This window comes from Rhinoderma darwinii, chromosome 12 (genome assembly GCF_050947455.1).
Source record: "Rhinoderma darwinii isolate aRhiDar2 chromosome 12, aRhiDar2.hap1, whole genome shotgun sequence".
NCBI classification, from domain to species: domain Eukaryota; kingdom Metazoa; phylum Chordata; class Amphibia; order Anura; family Rhinodermatidae; genus Rhinoderma; species Rhinoderma darwinii.
In genome coordinates, this window is record NC_134698.1 from 73897082 (window position 1) to 73924515 (window position 27434).

Here is a 27434-nt window from a genome sequence, read left to right on the forward strand (position 1 = left end):
CGCCGGGCCTGAGGCGCGGTGCCTGACACAGAGATTCAGAGAACACCAAAGAGAGAATCCCTGGGTCATGCTCCACCCCCTCAAACTGATAATTAAGATGCAGCGAGCTGTGACAGAGTATACTGCTGATTGGTGCGCTGGGATTTCCTGCTGTGAGTGAGAAAGATAGAGCTGCTTTATTCAATGATTGGACACAGAGCATTTCACTTTTTTGCTGCAGCAAACACAGTGAGCAAATTGCTTATAAATAAAAATTTAAAAAAACGTCTGATTTAATATTAGTCGGAGATTGGTTCCCATGCACTTTACTAGCAGAAAGTCTTTAAGTTTTTGTGGCAGATGTTTTTGCATTTACAACAACACCAATAGAGCTGAAGTAGACATTGGCTAAAATGTTATAGCTGTGGCTGTGTGGTATGATTCAATACAATCAGAAAGGTCGTGATCAAATAATCTAATTATAGAAAAGTTACAACACATTGGAAATACTTGTAAAAGTAAAAAGGAGAGCATTCACCATTGCAACCAATCAGATTAGAGCTCTTATTTTCCGAAGGCAGTCTGGAATATGAAAGCAGAGACCTGATTGGCTACTTTAGCCAACACTATAAATCCCTCCTTGTTGCTTGTGAATGTTTTTCAATTGTCATCTAAAGCTAAATATCCGGAAGTTTAACCCTGATCTGTAAAATGACTGCTTTCCCATGTTAAAGGGGTAGTCCTGTTTCAGCAAATCAAGGTCAGATTCACACGAACAAGTGCAAACTTGGACGTAAAAAACGGAAGTTTTTCACGTCCGAGTTGCACTCGTGCGGGTCCCATTTTCACGGATCACCATAGACTTGAGTCTGTCGATGGATCTGTGAAAACTGAAGAAAATAGGGTACATGTTCTATTTTTTTTTAACGGACCCTTCACACGGTCTGTTGAAACAACGGCCGTGTGAACGGCCCCATTGAAATACATGCGTCCGCGTGACGACCATTGTTTTAACGGACGCCACATGGACTAAAGTTGTCTGAATTCGGCCTAAATGTTATTTTTTTTGTATAAATAAAAAAGTTATAATATTTTTCAATATGCTTTCTGTATTAAAGTTTCACTGTTTTCAAGATCTCTGCTGCTCTGCTTATTCAGTAGGAACATTTACTTTTTACTTCCAGTGGATAAAATTCTGTCCATGGTCTGATACACATACTGTAACTGTAACGATCCCTGCACCTGTGTGTCCATCACATGACCATAGACAGAATTTTATCCACTGGAAGTAAACTTCATTATCCCCCCCAAAAAAATTTTTTCACTGAAACCAAACAACCCCTTTAAGGGTGTAGCTATGTTTTCAATTTAAAGTGGTACAAATGTTGGCGTCATGTTTACATATTGGGCCTAATTTATAAAAACGTCTGACAGGAAAACGGACCTTGATGCCCATAGCAACCAATCACAGCGCAGCTTTATTTTTTTCCAGGGTAGTTTAGAAGATTTAAAGCTACTCTCTGGTCCAAGAACAACATTTTAAATATGATGGGGTATATAAAGTAATAATATCTGATGCCCTCCAGGTGTGCCCCTCTGCTGTGGATCCGCTATTTTAGGGTTCCCTCTCTGATGTCCCAAAATGGTCGCAGCGCTTCTTAGACTACGAGTCCGAGACACCCCAATGTTCTCGGATTGGCCAGAGCTGCTCACGTTCTGTCTACAGTGAACAGAGGTAGTATCTCAGACTCATAGTCTAAGAAGTGCTGCGACCATTTTGTGACATCACAGAGGGGACCCTAAAATGGCGGATCCACGGCAGAGGGGCACACCTGGATGGCGCCAGGTAATATTACTCTATATACCCCATCACATTTATAATTTTGTCCTGGGATCGGAGGATTGCTTTAAAGCCGAGCTATGATTGGCTGCTATGGGAAACAAGATCGTTTTTTTATGACATTTTGATAAACGAGCCCCGGTGTTGATTAAAAAGATACATTTATTTATATACAGCAAAAAATTGGCATATTGATAAACACAATGTTACACCAGTATGTCAAAAAATTTTAGAATCTAGAATTTCAATTTAGAATGCTCGTTCATTAAAAATAAATTGGTCTATTTTGTGGTGTACTTTTTAGTCAATTTGGCTTCAATGTTTTACTAGGCCGCATTCCAGCCTGAGGAAAATTAGGGAATGTGAACTCTTTAAATCCATCAACTTTCGGAATATTCTGTGTGGCTGCATATAACTCCCGCATCTTCCTGGTGACTACAGTTGTTTCTGCCGACCTCCTGGTGCTTGCAGTCCAGCAGAGTCTTCTCCTTTCCCGTACAGTCAACATCATCGAGGAGGATTCGGTGCCGTCCCGCCCCAAACTCTGCCTGTTTGGCGGCTTTTATAACATATGGGAACCCCAGCTGGCGACACACCACACTCGCGGCCTTGCTGTTCCACAAGTCGTCGCATACCGTTCCCCACTCTCCATTGACGTAGATTTCCACCCGTCCACGGTCGGATCTCTGGCTGTTTGCCAAGCGTACTGCGCCGTTACGTAACTCTGTAGAGCTCACCTTAGAATCGGTACCACCTTGTGCTTTATTTTTCTTTCTATTGCCTCGTCTTTCGTTGCTCTTACCACCTTTCTTTGGTTTTGGTGGTCTTGTTGTGGCTGGTCTGGCGGTGGTGGAGGTTGGCGTCTTTTTATTTTCCCCTTGACCTTGCATCAACTTTAACAGCTGTTCCACCCAATCAGCTGTTGGATTGGCAGGGGGCTGCAGGGTGACCCTGGTCCTCCCGGAAGGTTTTGAGGTAGGTTTAACCTTTGGCCGTTTTGTTGGAGTTGTTTTTATTATTAATTCTGTCAATTATATATAAAAAAATAAAATAAATAGTTGAATAGGTGAACTTTTTATTACACACAGGAACATGTGACATCATGGCCATTTAAAAATCCATTTTATATGAACACGCAACACAACTCGAGTAGCATATCGCAGCTTTAATAGGATCCCAAAATGTTCTCCTCACCAGAAATGTTAAGTTGCGCTATGGATCTGTGACATTATAACACTAGAATGATATTTTAAGCACTTTTGCTTAATTAAAAATATCTACCATTTTGTGTCTACAGTTACTATGCAGACCTATGTGTTTCCATGGTTACAGACTACAAACAAACCAGTGTAGTCTGATCCTATAGTCGTGTGTCACATGCCATAGAAGAGGAGGCAGATGGAAGGGAGTAACACATGACTATAGTTAGAGACTACAAACAAACTGGTATGACCCTGCAAAGACACATAGGTCTGCGTAGGAGCTGTAGACACAAAACGAAAGGACTTTTCTTTTTATTTTAAATACATTAGAGCAATAAAAAAAAAAAAAAAAAATGGTCGCAAAGGCGTAGATACCCTTTAACCATTTCGCTACCTGTAATGCAGACTATAAATGTATAAAGAAAAAAAACAAGATTGTAAGAATAGTATCGGTATACAAACAGAAGAAACTTCTATTATATATCTCTCTCCTGCGTTGTCATGAGGAGTCCCAAATCTATTATAAAATCAAATTGTTATGAGGCAGATTTGTGGCAGAAGATACTGCGACTGAAAATTCATTTTATACATCTGAATGGGGTGGTTTCTGAAGCATGTGCATGGATTTCTGCAACAAATCTGAATTCATCCTTATATCCTCTATAACAATTAACGCTTTTACTTGACACGAAACTAAAAAGTCAGGGATCACAACATTATGCAACTGGCTCAGTCCAATTCCTAGCAGACCTCCCTCTAGCTGTATACCTCATGTACTATTAATAGTTTCTACGATGAGAGTGCCGAGTCCAGACCTGCGTCATAGTCTCACAGAAGCCGCCCGATGGGTCATTGTGCATGTAGATTACTTGTATAGAGACGATTCCATGGAAAAGATCTTTGTTGCCAAGACAACAAACACAGCTCGAGAACTATTCTCCGACAAGGGATGACCTACATACGCCCGTGGCAAGAGAACCAGCGCCACATTCTCTGAGTAAAGGGTCTGCTGTACAGCCCTATAACAATGGCCTGGCATAATCTATGCAGAAAGTGGACAATTACACACAAAAATGTTTAAAAAAAAAAAGTGAATGAATGGGAGGACCAACATACATTGTATTACTTACTTGTACTGATCCTGAGTTACAACCTGTATTATACTCCAGAGCTGCACTCACTATTCTGCTGGTGGAGTCACTGTGTACATACATTACATTACTTATCCTGTACTAATCCTGGGTTTTATCCTGTATTATACTCCAGAGCTACACACACTATTCTGTAGGCTTCAGAGTAAAAATCCTTCAGTATTCCCTGCTTGTTCAGTGTCTGCATAGAGCTTGTTCTGGTGATTTGCGTTCTGAGAAGTCATCTCTATACACCGGGCACTGTACAGTAATCTAAAATAGAATAAAAACAAACTGCCCCCTACATTAGTATTTGGAGACAAACCTGAGGACTGTTTCCAGTGGCAACTAGCAGGATTGTGAATGCCCCACAGGACTAGATTACATGCTATGTAGGATCAGTAAAAAATGTGTAGCATGGTTGGCTCCCCTTTGCCTTCCCCGACCCTGCTCGTGATTGACAGATCTCACCCTATACACAGTTAGGAAGAAATCTGTCAATCACGGAAGAGGTCCGGTGAGGGTGAAGAGGAACCGCCCATCTGATATATCTCCATATAGCATCTTGTGCCTAACTCTGCCGTGGGCATGAGGCCTTAAGATGCCTGGCCTTGTCAATAACTCATACTTCTGTCATATAGGACAGCATGAACTTAGCGCTCGCTTTAAAGAGGAAGGAAAAAGCCGCAAATTAAAATGATGTTTTGCCTCTTTAAATATTTTGCAGGTGATTTCTGAACTTACTTTCTTTTGGTACAAAGGGCACAGTGGCGCTTTTCGTCTTCACTGGTAGGGGATGAAAACGGCATTTGCCTGGCGGGGCCCTCCTGTGGCAACAGAAAGTACTTATCAAGCCGTGAAATTCAGAGCCTAGGAGAAAAGCTTCCGGGATATCAGCTGCCGTTTACAGCGATCAGAGGACCTGAGAGACTGAACAGAAGAGCGATCCATCTGACGTGTATTCCTAATTAGAGGATACTAATGATTCATGCCTACCATCAACGGACAATTTGAGCAATAAATTCATCAGTCGACCAACAGAAGAGCGAACTGCGAGCCGGCACAGCTGCGAGAGCGCAAATTTTCTGCCTCATCCGATAATCAGTCTGAACATTAACAGACACACGGACGCGGAGTACATGATACGAGATGTGCGTACAGTGTAACGAGGTGCCGCATTAGATATTTTAATGTAGACGTTATCACAACCTTAACGAGATAATTAGTGAAGTTCATTAGCGCATTGAAGTTTTCCATCAAATGGCAGAATGTTCCGAGATATGGAACATTTATATATCCGTATATTATGTTCCAGCACATATTAAAGGAGTTTTCTAGGCATAACTGAAAAAGCTACGTTATAACTAGTGCAGGGCCTGAAGGGGCGGTGCATGACACAGGGAGTCAAGGAACAAATCGAATAAGCATCCCTAAGTCATGCTCCGCCCCCTCAGGTCCTTCGTTTTGCAATGTGTTCCTTTAACTCCTTCCCACCGCAGCCATTTTTTCCACGTTTTTATTTTACCTCCCCACATTACAAAAGCCATAGGAGTCGTAGTCGTAGTCTTTAAATGTACCGTATAAATGTTCTGAGAAACATTTCAAAATTATTTTGTGGGATGGATTGAAAAAAAACAGCAATTCCTCCATTGTTTTTTGGGTTTTGTTTTTACGGCATTTATCAGTGGGTTAAAAATGACATGTTGACTTTATTCTGCGGGTCAGTACAAATACAGCGATACTAAATTTATATATATTTTTTTATGTTGTACAAAATAAAAACACTTTTGTTAAAATAAAAATCTGTTTGGTGACGCCATATTCTGAGGCACATACCTTTTTTTATTTTCCGTCGATTAAGTGGTGTAAGGACTTTTTTTTTTGCAGGGGAGGAGGAGCGGTCGTTTTTATTTAATACTATTTTGGGGTGCATGCAACTTTTTGATCATAGTTTACATAACTTTAGGGGGGAAATCTAAAAAGGTTTTTTTTTTTACTTTTAAATATGGTTTTGTAAAAACTTTATTTAATTTTAAAAATCGCGTCACGGGGTGGCCAATGGGGTGACAGAGGGGGTTGCCCCCTCTGTTTAACAGCTTAGATGCCGTGGTCGATATGGACAGCGGCATCTAAGCAGTTAAACGTCCAGGATCAGAGGTATCTCCGATCCCAACTGTTAGAGCATGGCGTCAGCTGTAATCACATCTGACACCCGCAGCGTTGCGGGAGACCTCTTTTAATCACTGCACAATGAAAGATTCCTGCAACTTTCTAATATGTTAAAGGGGTTTTCCACCTTCTGACAACCGATGACCTATCCACCGGATAGTTCATTAGTATGTCATCGGGCGGGTCCGACACCCGCACCGATAAGCCGCTCCGGTAGCCTGTGGGAACCGGAAGTTGCGGCACATTATTCTATGTGCGGAATCGGAAGCAGTTGGCTCCGTACATAGCATAGTGACCGTGCTACAGAGCTGCAGGTCTGCTCCTATTCCCTTGAATACTGTAGCTCGGTCGCTATTCTGTAGCCGGAGCCAACCGTTTCTGGCATGTACATCCGGTACACGGAGGCTTCGGACCAGCTGATCTGTGCAGGGTCCAGGTGTCGGACCCCCACAGATCATGTACTGATGACTTATCCGGTGGATAGGTCATCAGAAGCCGGAAAACCCCTTTAACTTTGTATTTCAATCCTACACTATTTTGAAGACAACTGCTTGCCGTCAGTGAATAGGAACATACACATTTATAATTATAAGTTGAACCCCCCTTTTGACCGAATACCTCTCACATCTGAAAGTTTGTTACAATTGCATCCAGTTTACAATCCTCTGTGAGCTAAATGCATCAGCGATGCAAGTCTCTCTCCTATCCTGAGTTTGATACATTTTTACCTGCGCTGATACATTGTAGCAGTCTCGAGTCCAGATTGTTTAGATCAGAAGGATTGTGTTCTGCGCTAGAAACACGTGCGGACTTCCTGAATTATCTATATTAAAAGGACTTTCCTCGCATAAATTTGATAAATTCGGGTTATTTTCACCTTGACGTGTCTATAATCTTGTAAACGACGCCGGTGGGGGACGTGGCGCTTGGTATACCGGTAGACATGAAGTACAGTTCCCCTGAAAGAGAAGACAAAAAGTCAGGGTAATGGCCATACATCACAAGAAATTTTGCCTGCAGGTGACCTCAAGTATTTATAGGCAGGTCACACATAGCACCTATAAAACATCAAAGAGTCATCCTTTAAAAACATATAGGGTATGTTTCGGACTACATAGCATTGAATCATTCCGGTAATGGCTAATACAGGGGCTCCTAACAAAGACCATGTAGGGTATATGGACGGGGGTTTTCAAGATGGGACTCCCACTTTAAGAAATGAAATCTCAGCTATGATTGGTCGCTATCGCCAACATATTTGAAGGACGGTCTTGCTAAATGTGGACCAATGTGCATTATGGTTCTTGTGATATGCCCTATGGGACCATTCACTGCGCACCTAGCACATTCATCCACCCAACACTGCAGTCTGCATACACCTACCTCACAAGTACAAAGTGCAACACACCAAATCAGCCTCACGGACCCCATTATAATTGGGATTCATTCTAAAGTGGATCCATGATAGCTGCTTTATAAACTGAAGCCATGATGCCAAATGCAGGCCTACACATTATATAGCAGACAGCTATTCCTCCAAAATCTCCCATTCACACTCAGCTTGGCCGAGTGGGGAGTAAGCCGCTGCCAGATATCTCTGGTGGCAGCTAGTCTTCCCTGAGAACAAGAGGATCGGGCATGGTAAGATCCAACTGCCCGATCCTTCTCTTCCCCGACTTCTGCCTTTAGGGGAGAGTCGGACGCCCACATACACATTAGATATTTGGCTGGTCCCACCGAAGTTGGCAGGTTGGGACGACATTCATTCAATGTGTATGACCACCTTGAGTCATAGTCCATGAAGCAAGGAAATTTACTTATCAATTGCCAGAACTAGACATCTCATGGACATAAATGCTAAACGAAGATTTATTTTTTATTTTTTTAGAAAAAGGCTTGAGACGCCGCTGTAACGAGTCAAGCAGAAACTGGAAGAAGCAAAACAAACCCCCCCCCCCCCCTCCCGGCAATATTATCTGTCACTCAGTGTCCTGAAATATGAATTCACATGTCACAGAAGGAGCAAGGACAGAGAAATGCACTAAAACACTGATCTCAATGACAGTGATACTGTAACCACAGACTATTCAGATGGGTTGTCCGAGATAAAAAAAAAACAAAAAAAACCCCACAAAACTGCATTTCTTCCCAGCATCAGCGCCACTCTGGCTCATGGGCTGCGTCTGGTATTGCAGCTCAGCCCCATTTAAGTGAACGTTGCATTACCAGACACAGTCAAATGGGCAAGAGTGGCACGGATTCCCGGGAAAAAATGCAGATCTTTTTCTTTTGATTTCAGACAACCCCTTTACCACCACAGGAATAAAAAAATAAAAAATAAAAATATCATACGTCTAGAAGATTAGGCTCTTCTGAGACATTGGGAACAGCAACTGACACAACCTCATTTTGGAGGGTAAGGGTATATTCACACAGTGGTTTCAGACGTAATTCGGGCCGTTTACGCCTCGAATTACGCCTTAAAAAACGGCACCATTACGCCTACAAACATCTGCGCATTGCTTACAATGGGATTTTCTGTTCCCACGAGGCGTGATTTTACGCATCGCTGTCAAAATACGGCGCGTAAAAAGACGCCCGCGAAAAAGAAGTGAATGTCACTTCTTGGGACGTTTTTGGAGCAGTTTTTCATTGACTCCATTGAAAAACAGCTCCAATAACTGCCGTAAAATGCGCCACGAAAAACGGGAGTTGCTACAAAAACTTCTGAAAATCAGGAGCCGTTTTCGCTTGAAAATAGCTCCGTATTTTCAGACGTATTTTGCTAAGCGTGTGAACATAGCCCAAGGGGGAGATTTTTGTCAACGAATAATTGATATAAAATGCCCTCATCCTTTTCAAAAACGTGCAGAACTTGAGATTTATATTAGGATGTTCTGCAGCAGCTGAGATGTGTATTTTAATGTTCTGCAGCATCGGAGAAGTGTATTATGATGTTCTGCAGCATCTGAGAAGTGTATTATGATGTTCTGCAGCATCGGAGAAGTGTATTATGATGTTCTGCAGCATCGGAGAAGTGTATTATGATGTTCTGCAGCATCGGAGAAGTGTATTATGATGTTCTGCAGCATCGGAGAAGTGTATTATGATGTTCTGCAGCATCGGAGAAGTGTATTATGATGTTCTGCAGCATCGGAGAAGTGTATTATGATGTTCTGCAGCATCTGGTGTATATAATGATATTCTGCAGCAGCTTAGTTATGTAAATGACATTCTGCAGCATCAGAGCTTTGTATTATGATGTTCTGCAGCAGTTGAGGTGTGTATTGTTTTGCTGCAAAAGTGACGTGTGACTGCTGGATACTTCTAGGAGAATATATGAGACGCAGAATCAGTTTATCCCATTTACCTGCTTCATCCTCAGCAAAGGAGATGATGTACTGGTAATAGTTATTGATAAGACCAGGAAACATGCACGTCTGCCCCATCCCCATGCAGATTTCATGGTACTGCCATGCCCCCGTGTTCTGATCTTCCTTCAAGGCCATCAATCGTCTATTGTGACAAGAAAGAAAAAACTTTTTAATCAATAGATGGATATTTGACAACAAATGTAATTATACACAGAAGGAAAAGTCTCCGTCATGTTGTCAAGGTCCGGTGATCTGGCACCCGATTCCTAAATGAAGATTTCTGCTCAGTCTCCTGTTTCTGATCTTGTATTATCCACATTATATTGCAGAAAACATGTGCCGGATGATCACTGGATTATCGCACCAGATTAAAAGGAATTTTACTGCATTGCTGAAGCTTTTTTATATATATTATACATATACACACACATACACTTGAAAAGTCAAAACTTACCCACTCATAAAATCTCCAAATATATAAAGGCCATTTAAGTTTGGAAATTCGCAGCCTCTGTACACGTATCCGCCGGTGACAGATTTCCCCAGTTTATGAGGGTAGGCAAAAATGGGAAGAATGTCATCTGCACAGAAACATATTTCTTGATTTAGTAAAGATAAACATTAAAAAGGATAAAAAAATAAAACAATAAGATAATTCAAAGTAAAATTTCACAAATAGAACGTAATTCAAGTCTATATATCAATAAATGACAGCTTCTTAAAGGGGAAGTGCAGTTGTAACAACCGTTAGGGCACGTTTAGCAAATATAGGGGGCTTCTAAACTCAGGATCCCCCATTATTAGCCAGAAGCGTCTGCAACCTGATGTGTGGTTGTTTAAAGGGGTAATACGTGGATTTTCATAGAGGTTTATAGCGCTGCCGGGGGACAGGAAGTCTAGCTGCACAGCCTTCTTTGGTGATGATACGACTCTCCTTCATGTGACCGGCCCCGCTGTACTCTATGTACAAGCAGGAGCAGTAGTACAGCGAGTACATAGAGTACAGCGGGGTCGGTCACATAATGAAGAGTCATATCATCATCAAACAAGTCTGTGCAGCTAGACTTCCGGTCCCCCGGCAGCAGTATAAAAAATCATTGAAATTCTTAGAATCAGCACGACGGGGGACCGGAATGTATATTAGCGAGTGTATCACATACTGCAGAGACTACACTGATAATAATTTTTGGCCCGATTGGTTATTTGTATAGATGTAAAAATCGGATGTGTTTCTAGACACATGCTAGAAAATTAACATTATACACCCGGTCTCCAACTAGATCAATAAAAGGTGAAGAACTCGGCCATGCTGGCTGCCGCAGACCCACAATGCTCCAGTGATCTTGGCCGAGAATCTAACAGTAAACTGCTGCACTTTGCACGCGTATTCTAAGATCTAACCTCAGAAACTCACAGAAATGGTGGGGGGGGGGGGGATATCCAATGGGCTTACAAGACACAGAGCACGGAATCCTCAAAGTTTTCTTAAAGGGAATCGGTCACAGCTCGACGTGAATGAGGAAAACCCCAATGTAAATCTGAAGCTGCTGCTTCTGTTACATTTTCCAGCCCCTGGGACAAAATGGTTTGGAACCAAGGGTGTACGTACTATGGAGGCAGACCATGAAGAAAAGGGGGGCCAGCCTCAGTTGGTACGTGGCATACTTGTTAGTATAAGGGTATGTTCACACGCAGACTCAAAAACGTCTGAAAATACAGAGCAGTGTTCAAGGGAAAACAGCCCCTGATTTTCAGAAGTTTTTTGAGCAACTCGCGTTTTTCGCGGCATTTTTTACGGCCGTTTTTGGAGCGGTTTTCAATAGAGTCTATGAAAAACGGCTCCAAAAACATCCCAAGAAGTGCACTTCTTTTCCGCAGCCGTTTTTTTTTACGCGGCCATTTTTCAAAACGGCCCGTCGCAACAGAACATGGTTTTTCCCATTGCAATCAATGGGCAGATGTTTAGAGGCGTCCGAAAAAATTTTTTTTAGTGAGGGATCCAGTTTGATCTTTTTGCTATGGCCCCCCGCTCTTCTATGTAAACCTCAGGTGGAAAGAATGGAATATAGAGATTATCAGTAAAAGCGCAAATTATCGGTCGTATCAGTTGAATATCTGAGGGTCTATGACTAGATCAGTGGAATTTGATTGGGTGGTTTAGAACAGAAAATTGTAAAGAGAACCTGTCAGAAGGGATTTAGGCCTCCAAACCTCTACAATAATGCCCTTGTATACGCTGACCGATGCAGCATAATGTAGAAAAATAGGTTTAAAAGCGGCGACTACTATATGCAGATTACGTGAAAAGAGTCATGGGGGTGATGTCGCTCCTCCTACAGTCCCATGACTCTGTCGGCTAATGGGTAGTAAAGCGAGTGTCCTGGCCTCAGACAGGTTCACCTTCACAATGTAACAGATGCCGCCAGGCCAATGCACTTGCTTCTGTACGCATGCGCCAGATGCCGCCGGACCTGGCTCTTGATGATGTATCCTGGCCTGATGGACGTCAAATCAAGCCAGGAAGGGAACCGGCCAACGTGACTGCAGAGGAATTTGCATATAGCGTGCCGTTCCTAAACACCCAGCGTATACAATGGCATCATTGTGAATCTATTACCGCCCTGGATAACAGTTTGGTGGCCTAAATCCTCCTGACAGGTTCCCTTTAAGGCCCTGTTCACACTGAGGCTTTTTTATACGTTTTTTGCTGTGGAAATAAACGGCCGACGTTGCGTCCTATTGATTTCAATGGGAGGTGGAGGAGTTTTTATCCCCGCAGGCAGAAAAAACGCTCAAGCAACATGCCTTATCTTGAGGCGTTTTCCGCCTCAAGAACCCCACTGAAATCAATGGGAGACGGAAAAAAACGCCTCGAACGACCGACGCATTTTTTGGGCAAAAAATGCTTACGGTTTTTTCCTTTGCCTATTGAAGAAAGGTAAAAAAAAACGTGTCAAAAAACGCCTGTGGTGCAAAACCACTTCCAAAAAAAACGGAGCTGATTTTTACAGGCAGAATTTTCTGCCCGCAAAAAAACTCTGTGTGAACATACCCCAAGGAGTTCTCACTAGCGTAGTTATAGGGAATGTAGAGGTAGCAGTCACACAAGGGCCTTGGTGCCTTATGGGGCCCGAAGACCCCTCTACCACATAAGAAGACACCAGTATTATACAGATCACATAGTAGATGGGGGCCCGGTTACAAATTTTGCATTGGAGCTTCAAGTTTCGCCTCTGGGAATTCTCCTTTAAAATGAATGACCTCCAATATTTTACACAGCTCTACTCATGGATAAGTTGAATGAATTCAAGATGGTTTCATTGCTCTGGGAATTTCTAAAATATTTTTTTCTATCAGACATTGGGTTTCATGTATAAACACCGGTGCAGGCAGAGAGTGAAGCCGTTACCCATAGCAACCAGTCAGGATCCAGCTTGCATTAGAAAATGAAAGACATTCTGATTGGTTGCCATGGACAACAGCTTCACTCTTTATCTGCATCGCTGGCCTCATATATCAATACTGTCGCAGAGTACGGACCATCCTGTCTTGTTATAAGGATTCCCCCACAAAAAGCAGAGCACAGTTTGTCCTTCTCCTGTGACCCCCAGTAATGAGTTGTAATTTGTGGGGGAACACGGCAGCAAGTGTTCAATTCCCCTGCAGCACCCCCATAGGCTGAATGAAGCATTACACACAGTGCCTATTAAAATCAATAGGCTGTACTGGTAACGCACAGACATGTTTGGTCCTCCAAAGCAAAAGGCGCTATTGGTAAAGATGTAGCGCCAATATGATAAACGGCGCACTACTCTATGTACATGAGGCACCATGCTGCGTTATGATATTTATGTAGTGCTCTGCTCTAATAACAAGTGTATTAGAATGGCGCACTACGTAAATAGCATAGCGCGTTGGTCATGTAGGTGCTTACTAAATCTGTACCTGCTCTCGGAAAATAGATAATGGTTCAATGGAGCAAAAAGTGAAAAATTACAACAATGTCCCAAGGGGTTTGAGGCTTTATAGAGCGCCATGGCCCCACGGGTTTGGGAATCAGGGGGGTCCAAGTACATGGACCCCAGCAGAAGCTACCTTTTGATTATCAAAGTAAGCTTTGTAGTGGATTTCCCCCCATAAATAATGATGTGCAAGTGATTATATACTCATGATCAGCAGAAAATCTGCCACATGGTAGGCAATCATTACCTAGTGAAGAATTGGCGCACAGTTTTTTATCATAGCAGCTGAAGCCTTCCCTGGCTCTCCAGCCATAATTTTTTCCTCTCTCTACAATGTCGACTTCTTCAAATTTATTCTGTCCTACATCTCCACAGAACAGACGTCCTTTCCCTTCCTTTGTCTGGGGATCTCCCCTATCAAATGAGCAGCGCCACATGTTCCTCACCCCGTAAGCATAGACTTCGGGCCTGGCAGATGGGTCATTGATAAATGGGTTGTCTGGTGGGATTCGGTAAAGAGGCCCGTGGTTGTTATGATTCACATCAATGCGGAGGACTTTGCCTAATAATGTGGATCTGGAATTGAAAAAAAAGAGAACAAAAAGGCAGGTCACAATAAAGAATGGCAGAAAAAAAAAAAAAAAAAAAAAAAAGAATAATTCTAAAATAAAAAAATTACTTCAGGGCCAAATGTTCAAAATTTATATTTTTACCTGAGACGCTTGCTCTACCATCCCCCATATTTACCTACCTGCATATCTCTCAACTTTTGAATCCCCATTTGTGGGGCTTTTTATGTCCTGCCCTGATACGCCAAGGAACTCCCACAAACCTTTACAGAATGCCCACTTTGGGGCATATGTGCATAACCGCCACCCAATCAAGGTACAACTAAAACAGGATAGTCAGGAGGTATGCCTACATGGGGCATATTCTCTTTCCAAAACACGGCCAAGTAGCTTAGTCCTGCACCACCTGGCCATTTTTTGAATAAGAAATACTCCGGACAGCACAGAATCCAACCAAGAGAGTATTTGAATAGCTTGTAATAATGATAATTGGTACTTAGAAGGCTTTATGTAAGCAAGACTATGGGAAAGCAGGATGGTAGAGGGGAATTTCTAGCAAAAAACGGAAAAAAAGTAAAAAAAAAAAAAACAACAACATAACAAAAAGAACCCAAATACAATATAAAAAAAAAAAAAAAAAAAAAAAAAAAAAAAATCTTATTTATTCAATCCCCATTTTGCTTAGAGCCCATATCCTAATCCCTAAACGTCCTCTAAAGTTTTGACAAATGGGCCAGCTGAGTATTTAATAATGGTCAAAATAAAACTTGAAAATTATAATTTTTAAGGTCAATCAGCCACATTACATTATCTCGGGATTCCAGAGTTTTCAGCTTACACTATATCATGGCTCCCGTGCTCTTCTCAATTTGTGATATATCTAGAGGACAAATAGCTGGTGAATTATTAGAAACAGGACATAGCACGAAAATTCCCTGAGGATAGAAGTGAATGTTCTTACTTGTTCTGAGCATTTCCAAACTTTCCAAACGGATCTCCAGCCATGCCGCCATCTCCAATAAATATGTAGAGGAAGCCATCATCCCCAAAGAGCACCTCCCCGCCATTGTGATTGGATGCCGGCTCTTCCACCTCCAAGATTATCCTAAAAATAAAAGCTAAAATTTAATGACCCAGTTTCCTGCATATACAGGAGATCATTCACTATGAGATTATCCTGATGAGAGTTTTATAGTCCTTGAATCATCTCGTTAAAAAATATATATTTAGCCATTTTTTGGTTACTCTTGCTTCTAGGAACGTTGGGTGAGATCCAATATGGCTGCACAGGGGTTGTCACTCAGGTAGTTATGCAGTGATATAGGAGCAAAGTAACTAAGTGACAACAACTTTGAGAGTCTCATGGTAACTATATTGGTAGTATTCCAGTTTCCTATAGAGGACTACTCAAAGGCTATCAGAGTGTTTTTGGTTTATTTTGGGGGAAAGGCCCATCAGAGTGCCAAAGCATCCTTTGGTGGGCCCAGGCTCTGACAAAATTATGGGCCAAGGTCCAGCAGAAGACAACCTAATTCAGAGCGGACTTTGGAGGCAACCCCTTAACTACAAGGATCTATTTTTTTTAAGAGCGGATTCACAAATAACTTATTAGTCTTTATTGATGATATGTCCTGTGTGTACAAGGATAACAAGTTTACAAATAATTAAAAGTGGAAGTGTACATGTCCTGTATAGATGAGGGCGCCCTCAAAACCATTTCCTAGGGCGGACCCAAGGAATCCCAGTCTGAGCACCATTTTGTGGCAACCAGTAGGGCTTTCATTTCCTTTAGTTTCACGACAGCTCTCTTATGGTCTTCCACACGGACTAGGCTAATAATTTGATCACAAAGTGCCCCCATTCTGGGGCCCCAGCGATCAGTTGATATTTGTGGGGAAACCTAGCAGAAAGTGGTGTTAAATTTTCCTGCAGCCCCACCACAGGGGAAATGAAGCATTACACATGTCCATTAATATCAATGGTTTGTCTGTAATGCAGGACAGGACAGGTCCTCCAGAGAGAGACGCTCTTAGTAACGGCTCTCCACTCTTGTCAAGACATGAGGATCCTGAACAGAGGAACCCCCTCTATTACCTCAGAATTCAATAATAGAGTGTATGGAAATGGTTCCTCCAAATCAGACGGGCCCTTTTTAGCTCAATATATCAGAGCTGTTTCAGCAACCAATCAGATTTCACGTTTCATGTTTCCAGGCCAGTCTAGAAAAGTTCAGAAAGCTAAACTCTGATTAGTTGCTATGGGCAACAAGGCAACTTTTTTAGTGAGTTAGTTTTGATACATGAGGCCCTGTATTCTTTTACTATTTGCGCCTAATTTAGGGTCATCTGGTGAACTCCTTGACGAACACACACAGAGTCTCATAATGAAAAAATAAAAATCACTGCCCCGCCCGCATTCAAATGTTCTATTATTTTCCTGGCATAAGATTTTCGTAATGGGAGCGGTCACTCCAAAATTGGCAGCAAAATGTTATGTTTTTATTATACCGTGGAGGCTCCAGACAGGTGGCATGGTGCCCAGAGAACCAGCTCTCGTTAATATTTGAAAGAGCCGCTGCCGCACAACAAGCTCCTGAACACGTGTGGAAAATTACCTCTCTGAGCTGTGATCGACCGCGTTCATGTCATGAGAGGAAACTCTGAACTCGCTGATTCGTATGATCTCGTCAAAGCCAATTTCCACCGAGTAGTAAACATAGACTTTGCCGTTATGTTTAAAATTTGGATGGAAAGCAATTCCTAGAAATCCTCGTTCGTCTCCTTCCCAGGGCGAGGTCAGGACGGCTTTGGAGATATTTAAAAATGGATTTTCCAGTCTGGAGCGGTCAGGGAGGTAGGTCCATACTAGGCCAACCTGCTCCGCCACAAAGAAGCGGTGTGTGCCATCGTTGGCGTGGACCATGGCGACAGGATTCTGGAGACCGTTCGCTACTTCCTCCAGGCAGAGCTGCAGACAGCCCTCTGTGTCAGCCGTCACCAGGCCCAAGTTCTGGTTGAGTTTTGTGTTCACTAACAGACGAGGGAAACAGTAATCGGCGTCGTCTAGAGCCAAGTGGCGGCAGAACTTGGCCACATTCCCTTCCAAGGCCAATAACTCTTTGTCCGACGTCATGTATCTGAAAAGCGATCTGCATTTTTTCCAGACGTCCGCGCAATAATCCTCACAGAGTCCAGCCACGGAGCGCACTGGGGTGCTAGAGTCTTCGGCATCGTATAAGTGAGCGGCGTAAGGAGAGCACTCCTAAAATGGCAGAGAAAAGGGGACAAAATAAGCTGCGCCATTCTTTGCACAGTTGAATTCATAAGATACAGGACAGCATTACTATCACATTCATACAGACATAAGCAATGGTGAAAATATAATTTGTAAATATAAGTCCTTGAGTTATTACTCGGTGTGAGTTTTTTTTTTCTTTAATATCGTAGTTATGTCTGTTTCTGGGAAAGCTGGGTGGCTACCAATATGACCACCATTAAAGCTCCGAGTCTGGTTTTCCAGGTTCCAGAATGGCAACTCTACCTAGTTATGCTTGTATAAGAGGGAAGGTAATTAAATAACTAGGCAATCTGCCTTTCAGGACTCTAGGAAAGATGTGACACCCTGTGTCAGAGATGTAATAGCGGCCATACTGGTTTCTCAAAATAAATATGGTTCCCACTGGGGATACAGACTTCAGTGTAGCTCGAAGGGATGCAGAGGCAGAAATCTAGGCCCCAATTCACAGTGGCGCGAAGTCACGGGCAGCTATGTGGATGGCCATGGGTGGCTAGGTGGATGGCCGAGGTAAATTTTTTGAACCAGGGTATCCAAGTTAAACGAAAATAGGCACAGGTGCGCTACAAAGGAGCTGAAACACAATATCTATCGGCCCAAATTTAACCAGCGGCTGATCAGGGGGTTCTATCTATACTGGGACTTTACTAGAAGATCCTGGCAGCTACTGTCCCATCAACAATTATATCAAAGTGACACAGTGGTCCGGCCGGACATGCGAGTTTTATGGAGCCGTACGGAGTGCCATAGCGAAAATCAGAAGTAACGTATAGAACTAGACAGGAGGTCTACTGCTCGTACTATACCTCCACCCTGGTCTATTCTTTGGAGAAGCAAAGGGCATTGTGCCCTCGGCCCACTCTCCGATTTGTGAACATCGGGGTGCCCAGTGAAAACGGCTTGTGGGTAAATCCCCAAAAAAATTCTCTGTCCATAGGCCCATTAGGATACATAAACCCTTACTACCTAAACAAATTGAGATTGATGTGGCTCCATTTCTGGTTAGGGTATGTTCACAGGGCTCATTTTCAGCCGTTTTTTTTGGGCCGTAAATGCCCAGAAAAACGGCTGAAAATACGGAAGCTGAACGCCTCCAAACATCTGCCCATTGATTTCAATTGGAAAAACGTTGTTTTGTTCCGACGGGGCGTTTTCTTACGCGGCAGTTTGAAAAAACAGCGTGTAAAAAAACTCCCTGTAAAAAGAAGTGCATGTCACTTCTTGAGCCGTCTTTCATTGGGTCAATAGAAAAACAGCTCCAAAAAACGCCTCAAAAAAACATTTCTGGTTTAAAAAATGGCTGAAAATCATAGGCTGTTTTCCCTCGAAAACAGCTCAGTATTTTACAGCCGTTTTTTGTTTAGCGTGTGAACATAACCTTGGTCTCACCGTTTTTCATATAGAGGTGAATCCCAGTAATGTATAACGCACTGACACCCCTTTACCGGGAATCTTCTAATAAAGGGATTATCGGGTTTAGAAGAAGAAAAAAAAAAAACTATTAGGGCACTTTGACAGGAAAGTGACTACAAAGAAAACTCTTGCGCTGGGAGGACCTGACATGTCTGTGCATTACACAAATAGCTTATGGGTTCTGCGTAATATGCCATTCCACCTGTGGTGGCGCTGCAGGGAAAAGAAACACTTGCACTTGAACCTTCTCCTGCAGATTATACCTGATCGCAGGGGTCCAAGCAGCTTGAAATGATGGAGACCTATCGTCTGAACATCAATTAACCCATTTATCATTCTCATCTGCTATAAATTTGATTCCAACTCCTTAAGACCTAGAACATAATGTGATCTCCTGAGATGTTCTTCTGAGATTGTGTGATAATCTCTCGCTTGGCAACTATCTCCGGCATCATATGAATCACCCCTCATAATCCTTCACCTGGCACAAGCTTTGACACCATCTGTATACATATAGTTCTGGACTTGTAGATCAGCACTCCATGTCTTACGTTATGTCCACAGGACGTCCTCACCTAGTACAAGACGCGATATCTGCTGATTTTTCCATATTAATGTCTCAAGGGTTCAATTATATTTTCTCCTCTGTTCACATCGATAGCTAAAAATTCAGAATTCTGCGCTTTTCTGTTACCAGAAAGGGAGTTTAGATGACAATTACATCAAAGATGTTAAGTCGCAAGTCTGACAACATGGGAGCGAAGCCGTAGTCTGTTTCCAAGGGCAACCAGAAGAATTTTAAGCCACTTTGGACATGAAGGAATAAAACCTGATTAGATCTCGATTTACGTACAAAATAAGTATTTGTAATGTTACTCTGCTTTTTATGTTGTGAGCTTGTAAAATGTCTTATGTGGAATTATTGTCAGCCATTATTCATACCACGCAAACGATACCGAATGCTACGAAGATAATCGTAACATGTCAATAAAATATAATTATCCAAAGATTACGTTTATCGGTTCATGCAAACCCGGCCATGCCAATCCTCTGCTAGCTCAGCCCTGGCAAGGACTATAATATAGATCATGTGACATATTCACTACCACATGGCATGGATCGAATATAAATTTCCTGACTACCATCACCTGGCACAGATCACTTGACTCCATGCCGACTATCACCTGGCACAGATCACTTGACTCCATACCCACTATCACAGATCACGTGACTCCATACCCACTATCACCTGGCACAGATCACATGACTCCATACCCACTATCACCTGGCACAGATCACATGTCTTCATACCCACTATCACCTGGCACAGATCACATGATTTCATACCCACTATCCCCTGGCACAGATAATGTCACTCCATACCTACTTACCTGGCACAGATAACGTGACCTATCACCTGGAAAAAATGATGCTACTCCCACCACTGGGAGTGCCATTTAGGTTAGTGAACTCCAACCTGTGGTTATCCAGGTTTTGCAAAACTACAACTCCCAGAATTCCTTGACGGCTGCAGGGAATGCTGGGAGTTGTAGTTCTGCAAACACCTGGAGAGCCACAGGTTGGAGTTCACTGGTCTAGGTTATTGGGCGCGTGCTGATGGCAGATGTCATTAGACTGTACTGATGCCCGGGATGGGGGCACTTACCTGGCACAGGATGTCCTGCACATGGGCAGCGCACAGCTCGTAGCCAGCCTCATCTAGGTGCCCCATCACCCGGTAGAAGGTGTCCATGATCTCCCTGTCCCGGGAGAAGTCGCAGCAGCCGAAATCTTTGTACTGGACGCAGAAGGTCAGATCCTGCGGCGGGCGGTAAGGAGGCTTAAAGTCCAGACATTGCGGGTGAGAAAGTCCCCGGTGCAGCAGAGCCGGGAGCAGCAGCCAAGCAGCCCATGCTAGCCCCATCCTGACAGCCCCGACACTGAGACTCAATCCGGTTCATTCAGCTCGTCCCTCCCCAGTGATCTGCAGCAGCTGCACATTGTCCTGTTATGCAATAACACCTCCCCCTGGGCTGAGCTCAGCCTGCACCCCCACCCCCTCTAAATCATCCCCTGCACCCCACCCCCTCCAAATCATCCCCCTGCACCCCATCCCCTCCAAATCATCCCCTGCACCCCATCCCCTCCAAATCATCGCCATTCACCCCCACCCCTCCAAATCATTGCCCTGTACCCCACCCCCTCCAAATCATCCCCCTGCACCCCACCCCCTCCATATCATCCCCCTGCACCCCATCCCCTCCAAATCATCCCCCTGCACCCCCACCCCTCCAAATCATTGCCCTGCACCGCCTCCAAATCATCCCCCTGCACCCCCACCCCCTCTAAATCATCCCCTGCACCCCCACCCCCTCTAAATCATCCCCTGCACCCCCACCCCCTACAAATCATCCCCCTGCACCCCATCCCCTCCAAATCATCGCCATGCACCCCACCCCCTCCAAATCATCCCAATGCACCCCCACCCCCTCCAAATTATCCCCCTGCACCCCACCCCCTCCAAATCATTACCCTGCATCCCCACCTCCTCCAAATCACCCTCCACCCCCACCATATCATTACCCTGCACCCCCACCATATCATTACCTTGCACCCCCACCCCCTCCAAATCATTATCCTGCACCCTCTCCAAATCATTATCCTGCACTCCACCTTCTCCAAATCACCCTGCACTGCCCAATCATCACCCTGCACCCCATCTCCTCCAAATCATCATCCTGCACCCAGCCCTTGTACTGTGCACCCCTCTGACCCACACCTCTGCACTATGCACCTTCAAATCATCACCTTGCACCCCAGGCTATGTACTGTGCGCCCCCTCTACAAGCAATGTGTACCCCACTTCTGCACTTTGCACCTCAAATCACCCCCTGCACTATGCCCCACCACCTTTGCACCTCTAAATCACCCCCTTGCACTGTGTATCCCACTCCCTACACTATAGATCTCAAAATCACCATCCTGTACCCTCTGCCCTTTGTACTGTGTACCCCTACCCCTGTACTGTGCACCTCACCTCCTGCACATGGTACTCCCATTCCTTTCACTATGCAGTGACTCCGGCCGTTACTCTGGATATTAGCTGGTGGTCATAGTAATGTGACTCCACTGTGTAGTATCTGCTAAGGGTGGAGAAAGACAGCAGAGGACTTCTGTGTAGGAGCAGTATGTGGCCCCTAGTTCTCCAGGAGCTGATACATCGATAGGTGCCTCATATAGATCTCCCCCTTATGTCTCCCTAGCAGAACCCTTACAACTATTTCTCTTGCATCTGTCCTGATGCTTTAGTCCATGACGCTTAGTGATTAGTTGCCCCACTTCTAGGCTCCTCTAGTTTATTGCCCCAGGTGTCCAGTGGTTAGTAACCCCAGTCTATCCCTCACCTAGATGCTTAATAGTCATCATATGAACTTTCGTATAGGTGTAATCCAACGCAATTCAGTATAGATTCCCCTTCACCCTTTTCTAAACTATTCTCCTACCAGTAGCACCTTTTATAACCCTCCAGTAGGGGGCGTTCCTCAAGCCCCTGTACATAAAGTATTACAACAAAAAAACAACACAAGACTTGCTACCTGTCATTTTCAATCCACACACATATTATAGCCTTCACATCTCACATTTGCAGTCTGACGGGTGAGACTGGTTTACAGATCAGAATTAGGCTTCTTAGGGTTTTTTGGGGGGTAATATTGATGAAGGGCCACACATTACCTACCTAAGACTTCAAAGATTACTGCAGACCTCAAAATAGAAGCTACACTGCTCATCACAGGAACACTTTCATAAGAATGCCAATATAAATTGGAAAGAAAAATACATTTGGTTTTCTTATTGACCACTAGAGGTCAGCACAATGGGGATTCTCTGCATAAAAACCCCATCGGTTTACAGCCTGTTGTGAAATTAAATGTTATAATCTCATGATCACTAGTAGACGAATTATATTTCTTGTACTCTCTGAACCTAAATAAGATAAGTGTTACACTAATTCTAGCAAATGAAACTATGGTCTTAGTATTTAGGAAAAAAAAAAGGTGAAATGACATTCACAATATCCCATCTGTACACCACTATATTTAATGACTACAGGATGACCGTCCTGGATCATGTAGGATTTACTAGCTTTGGCCAGTACTAAGCTTTGGCAAATATATGAAGATTTTAGAAAATATAAAATGCGTCCAAGTTTGTAGAGTGGAAATAAACATCACAGTGATCCCCTGTAGTTTGGTCACATCTGCACACAGCAGGACGCTTTATGCTTTTCTGTGCAGTGAATGATGGAGAATATCGGTAATGAGCTTGATCAGCAGTCAGAAAATCGGGACATTTTATATACACCATAGTACCACATATTGGTATATTTTAGTTTCCACGCCACAGCATGTTCTTATTACTGGATATGCTGTGTGAACTGTTTACTAAGATTAAAGAGGTTGTCTAGTTTGGTGCAATCAACTGATCACAGGGTGTTCCACTTCTAGGACCTTCAGCAAACAGTTGTAATCAGTGGGGGATCTGGCAACAAGTGTTTGATTCTCCTGCAGTGCCCCCACAGCTGAAATGAAGCATTACACAGTTCACATTGAAATCAGTTGGCTGTGAGATGCTCTTTTTAGCCACTGTCCACTCTAAGGCTGGCCATACACATTAGATAGCTGCCGTCTGTCATCTATTCCTCCTGATGCCACTATAAACAAGCACACTCCGCTTGGCTTTTGCATGTATTCTGAATAGGGAGAGGGGAGGAAGCTGCTGCCAGGCACCTTTGCTTGTGGCTTATCTTCCTTTATCTAATAAATTAATCTGAATTCTAACCTTTGTCTTATCAGTGGTTCAGGCTGCTTACTTTGTCACTCCCCCATGCTTTACACTGCTGCACTGCTTGTATAAAAGTCCACCACGATTTCACCAGGAAGTCAGTGTATGCTGAGATGATTTCCATTACAGTAAGGATACGATGATTGTGAGCTACTCGCAAATAACACCCCAAGTGAGAAAATACCATTATCAGGTAATTGCTGCCCATAGACTAAGGGTATGTGCACACGAGGGAATTACGTCCGTAATTGACGGACGTATTTCGGCCGCAAGTCCCGGACCGAATACAGTGCAGGGAGCCGGGCTCCTAGCATCATACTTATGTACGATGCTAGGAGTCCCTGCCTCGCTGCAGGACAACTGTCCCGTACTGTAATCATGTTTTCAGTACGGGACAGTTGTCCTGCAGCGAGGCAGGGACTCCTAGCATCGTACATAAGTATGATGCTAGGAGCCCGGCTCCCTGCACTGTGTTCGGTCCGGGACTTGCGGCCGAAATACGTCCGTCAATTACGGACGTAATTAGTGTGTGTGCACATACCCTAAGGGTTCTCTTACACGGCCCGACATGGTAAACAAGTGCCGATCAACGAGACAGCTCATTGATTGGCACTCGTTTGCTCCTTTCACAAGGCGCAATGCATGGGGATGAGCAATTGTTGTTATGATCGCTCGTCCCCATACATTTCCATCATGTCGGCAGCGCGTCTCCTGTTTACACAGGGGGATGTGCTGCCGACAACGAGAATATTTGATGCCACATAAACTATACATTCCGCTATTGATCGAGCGTTTGTCCGATAATTGGCCCGTGCAAAAGGGCCTTAAGGGGGAATTTGTTTTAAAAACGTTCCTTTACGAAGGTTCCTCTGATGCAACATTGTCTGCGCAGTTACAGATTATCTCACTATCCGACCGTTGTCCATAGAGCAGAGATCAGAAAATTCAGGACACAGCAAACAATCATTAATCTTAATCCTTCTTCCCCATTTGACCTGCACCAAATGGAAAGGTTTTACCGTTTTGTTTCAAAAACTTAAGGTGGTCCCCCTCTGCTACTGTTGTCCCTCTGTGAATTACTTGACGGCAATGTGTTGGACCTTCGGCATCTGGTTGGTCGATCCCCTTATTATTGTGGATGTTTGTGAGTACAATAAACACATTTTTTTTATATATCATGTGATACCGTTACGATATTACGCCATTGTAGACTGCTGTCACCTTTTGTCTCTCCTATAGGGATTATAGAGGTGAAGACCAAGATATTGGCTGTGGCGTTACCTCCAATTACAATGGCTATCCCTTTTTTGTTCGAAGGGTCCCTTGACAATAAGCAGATCACAAAGTGTCTCCCTGCGGGGTACCCCCAGCGATCAGAGGTAATCTGTGATGAAACCCGGCAGTAAGGGCTCATTCAGACCAGCGTGAAACTCGTCCGTGTGACCGTCGTTAAAACAACGGCCGTCACACGGACTCATGTATTTTAATGGGGCAGTTCACACGGCTATAATTTCAACAGAGCGTGTGAAGGGTCCTATTTTACTGCGTGTCACACATCCCTCCATAGACTCTAGTGGTGAGTGATAACGCGTCCCGCACTGGTGCACCTCGGATGTGTAAAACGTGAGTTTTTCACGTTCGAGGTTGCACACGCTCGTCTGAATGTAGCCGAAGTGTTCAATTTCCCTGCAGCGCCACCACAGGGGTAATTAAGTATTACACAGTGCCGATTCATATCAATGGGTTGTCTGTATAATGCAGGACAGGACAGGTCCTCCAGAGCGAGAGACACTCTTTATAACCGCTCTTCTTTCTGGTCAACAGATGAGGATCCTAAACAGATTAACTCAGATTTCACTAATAGGGTGTATGGAAATGGGTTTTCTAAACCGGACAACCTCTTTCAGTACATACATTAAAGGGGTTGTCCACTACCGGACGACTGATGACCTATCCACCTAATAGGTCATCGGTATATCATCGGTGCGGGTCCGACATCCAGACCCCGCACCGATCAGCTTCTTCGGTGGCCTGCGGGCACCGGATGTTATGGCACATTATGCAGTATACGGAACTGGAAGCAGTTGGCTCCGTACATAGCATAGCGGCCGTGCTGCTGAACAGAAGCTCTGCTCCTATTCACTTAAAGAGGCTCTGTCACCAGATTTTGCAACCCCTATCTCGTATTGCAGCAGATCGGCGCTGCAATGTAGATAAGAGTAACGTTTTTTTTTTTAAAACGAGCATTTTCGGCCAAGTTATGACCATTTTTATATTTATGCAAATGAGGCTTTCTAAAGTACAACTGGGCGTGTTTAAAGTAAAAGTACAACTGGGCGTGTTTTATGTGCGTACATCGGGGCGTTTTTACTTCTTTTACTAGCTGGGCGTTGTGTATAGAAGTAACATCCACTTCTCTACACAACGCCCAGCTTCTGGCAGTGCAGACACAGCCGTGTTCTCGAGAGATCACGCTGTGACGTCACTCACTTCCTGCCCCAGGTCCTGCAGCAGCATCGGCGTTTGCAGGTAAGTCGATGTAGCTACTTACCTGCAAACGCTGATGCTGCTGCAGAATCAACTGAAGCCTCTGGTGCCGATGTGTCCTCGCTCGTCAGACACGATGCAGGACCTGGGGCAGGAAGTCACGTCACAGCGTGATCTCTGGAGAACACGCTGTGTGTCTGTGCACTGCCAGAAGCTGGGTGTTAACGAAGAGAAGTGGATGATGCTGATTCGTCAGCATCATACGCTTCTAGTCACAACGCCCAGCTAGTAAAAGAAGTGAAAACGCCCCGATGTACGCACACAATACACGCCCAGTTGTACTTTAACTTTAAACACGCCCAGTTGTACTTTAGAAAGCCTCATTTGCATAAATATAAAAATGGTCATAACTTGGCCAAAAATGCTCGTTTTTTAAAAAAAACGTTACTCTTATCTACATTGCAGCGCCGATCTGCTGCAATAGGAGATAGGGGTTGCAAAATCTGGTGACAGAGCCTCTTTAAATAGGAGCAGAGCTGCAGCTTGACCGATATTCCATGACCGGAGCGATCTGCTTCTGGCATGGACGTCCGGTGCCCGGAGGCAGCCGCAGCGGCTTAACGGTGCGGGGTCCGGGTGTCGGACCCCCACAGATCATGTACGGTGGATAGGTCATGAATTGTCCAGTAGTGGACAACCCCTTTAATTTTCCCAGAGGTTGTCACCCAACATTTCTACAATCCCGAGTGGCAAATGTGTCTCGTTATGCAGGAGTGAAAGATATAAAACTACATAAGGCTAAGGCTCTATTCACATATATCACTTGTTTTATGCCTGAGCAGGACCCAACTGATGACAGCGTCCATATCCTGGCATTTAGCGTATTTCTATTTGGCGCCAGAAGAGGTCGGACATCACAACTGATGCATCAGATGCCAAAACTGCTCCCATAGGAAAGCATTGGAACAATTCTGGCATCAGTTTCTGTATCAGGAAGCTCAGGATGAACTTTGCTAAAGTTCTGTCTCATAATTGAACACTGCAGTGGGTGCATATAATTGTTTTTAGTATAAAATGTGGTTATCATTTAGAAGCTATCCTCTGTTTTTTTCGTGAAGATTTTGCAATTGCTCGACTAGAGAATCATCAGTGCAGTAAATAAACAGCAGT

At 43.9% G+C, this 27434-nt stretch overlaps 1 protein-coding gene and 1 long non-coding RNA gene across 2 annotated transcripts; one reads left to right on the top strand and one right to left on the bottom strand.

Annotated features, from left to right (window-relative positions):
• Positions 1 to 1963: 1963 nt before the first annotated feature.
• Positions 1964 to 20933, bottom strand: HHIPL1 (HHIP like 1). The gene is given in 10 exon segments (XM_075844055.1): positions 1964 to 2843; positions 4896 to 4978; positions 7198 to 7279; positions 9691 to 9836; positions 10149 to 10275; positions 13904 to 14232; positions 15187 to 15330; positions 16840 to 17486; positions 20599 to 20883; positions 20886 to 20933. Coding segments are annotated over 10 exon segments (2535 nt in total). The 3' UTR covers positions 1964 to 2199.
• LOC142664754 (uncharacterized) lies at positions 20533 to 27434 on the top strand. The gene is made up of 4 exons (XR_012851365.1): positions 20533 to 20763; positions 24819 to 24921; positions 25017 to 25156; positions 27107 to 27434. It is a non-coding gene; the product is annotated as an uncharacterized LOC142664754 (long non-coding RNA).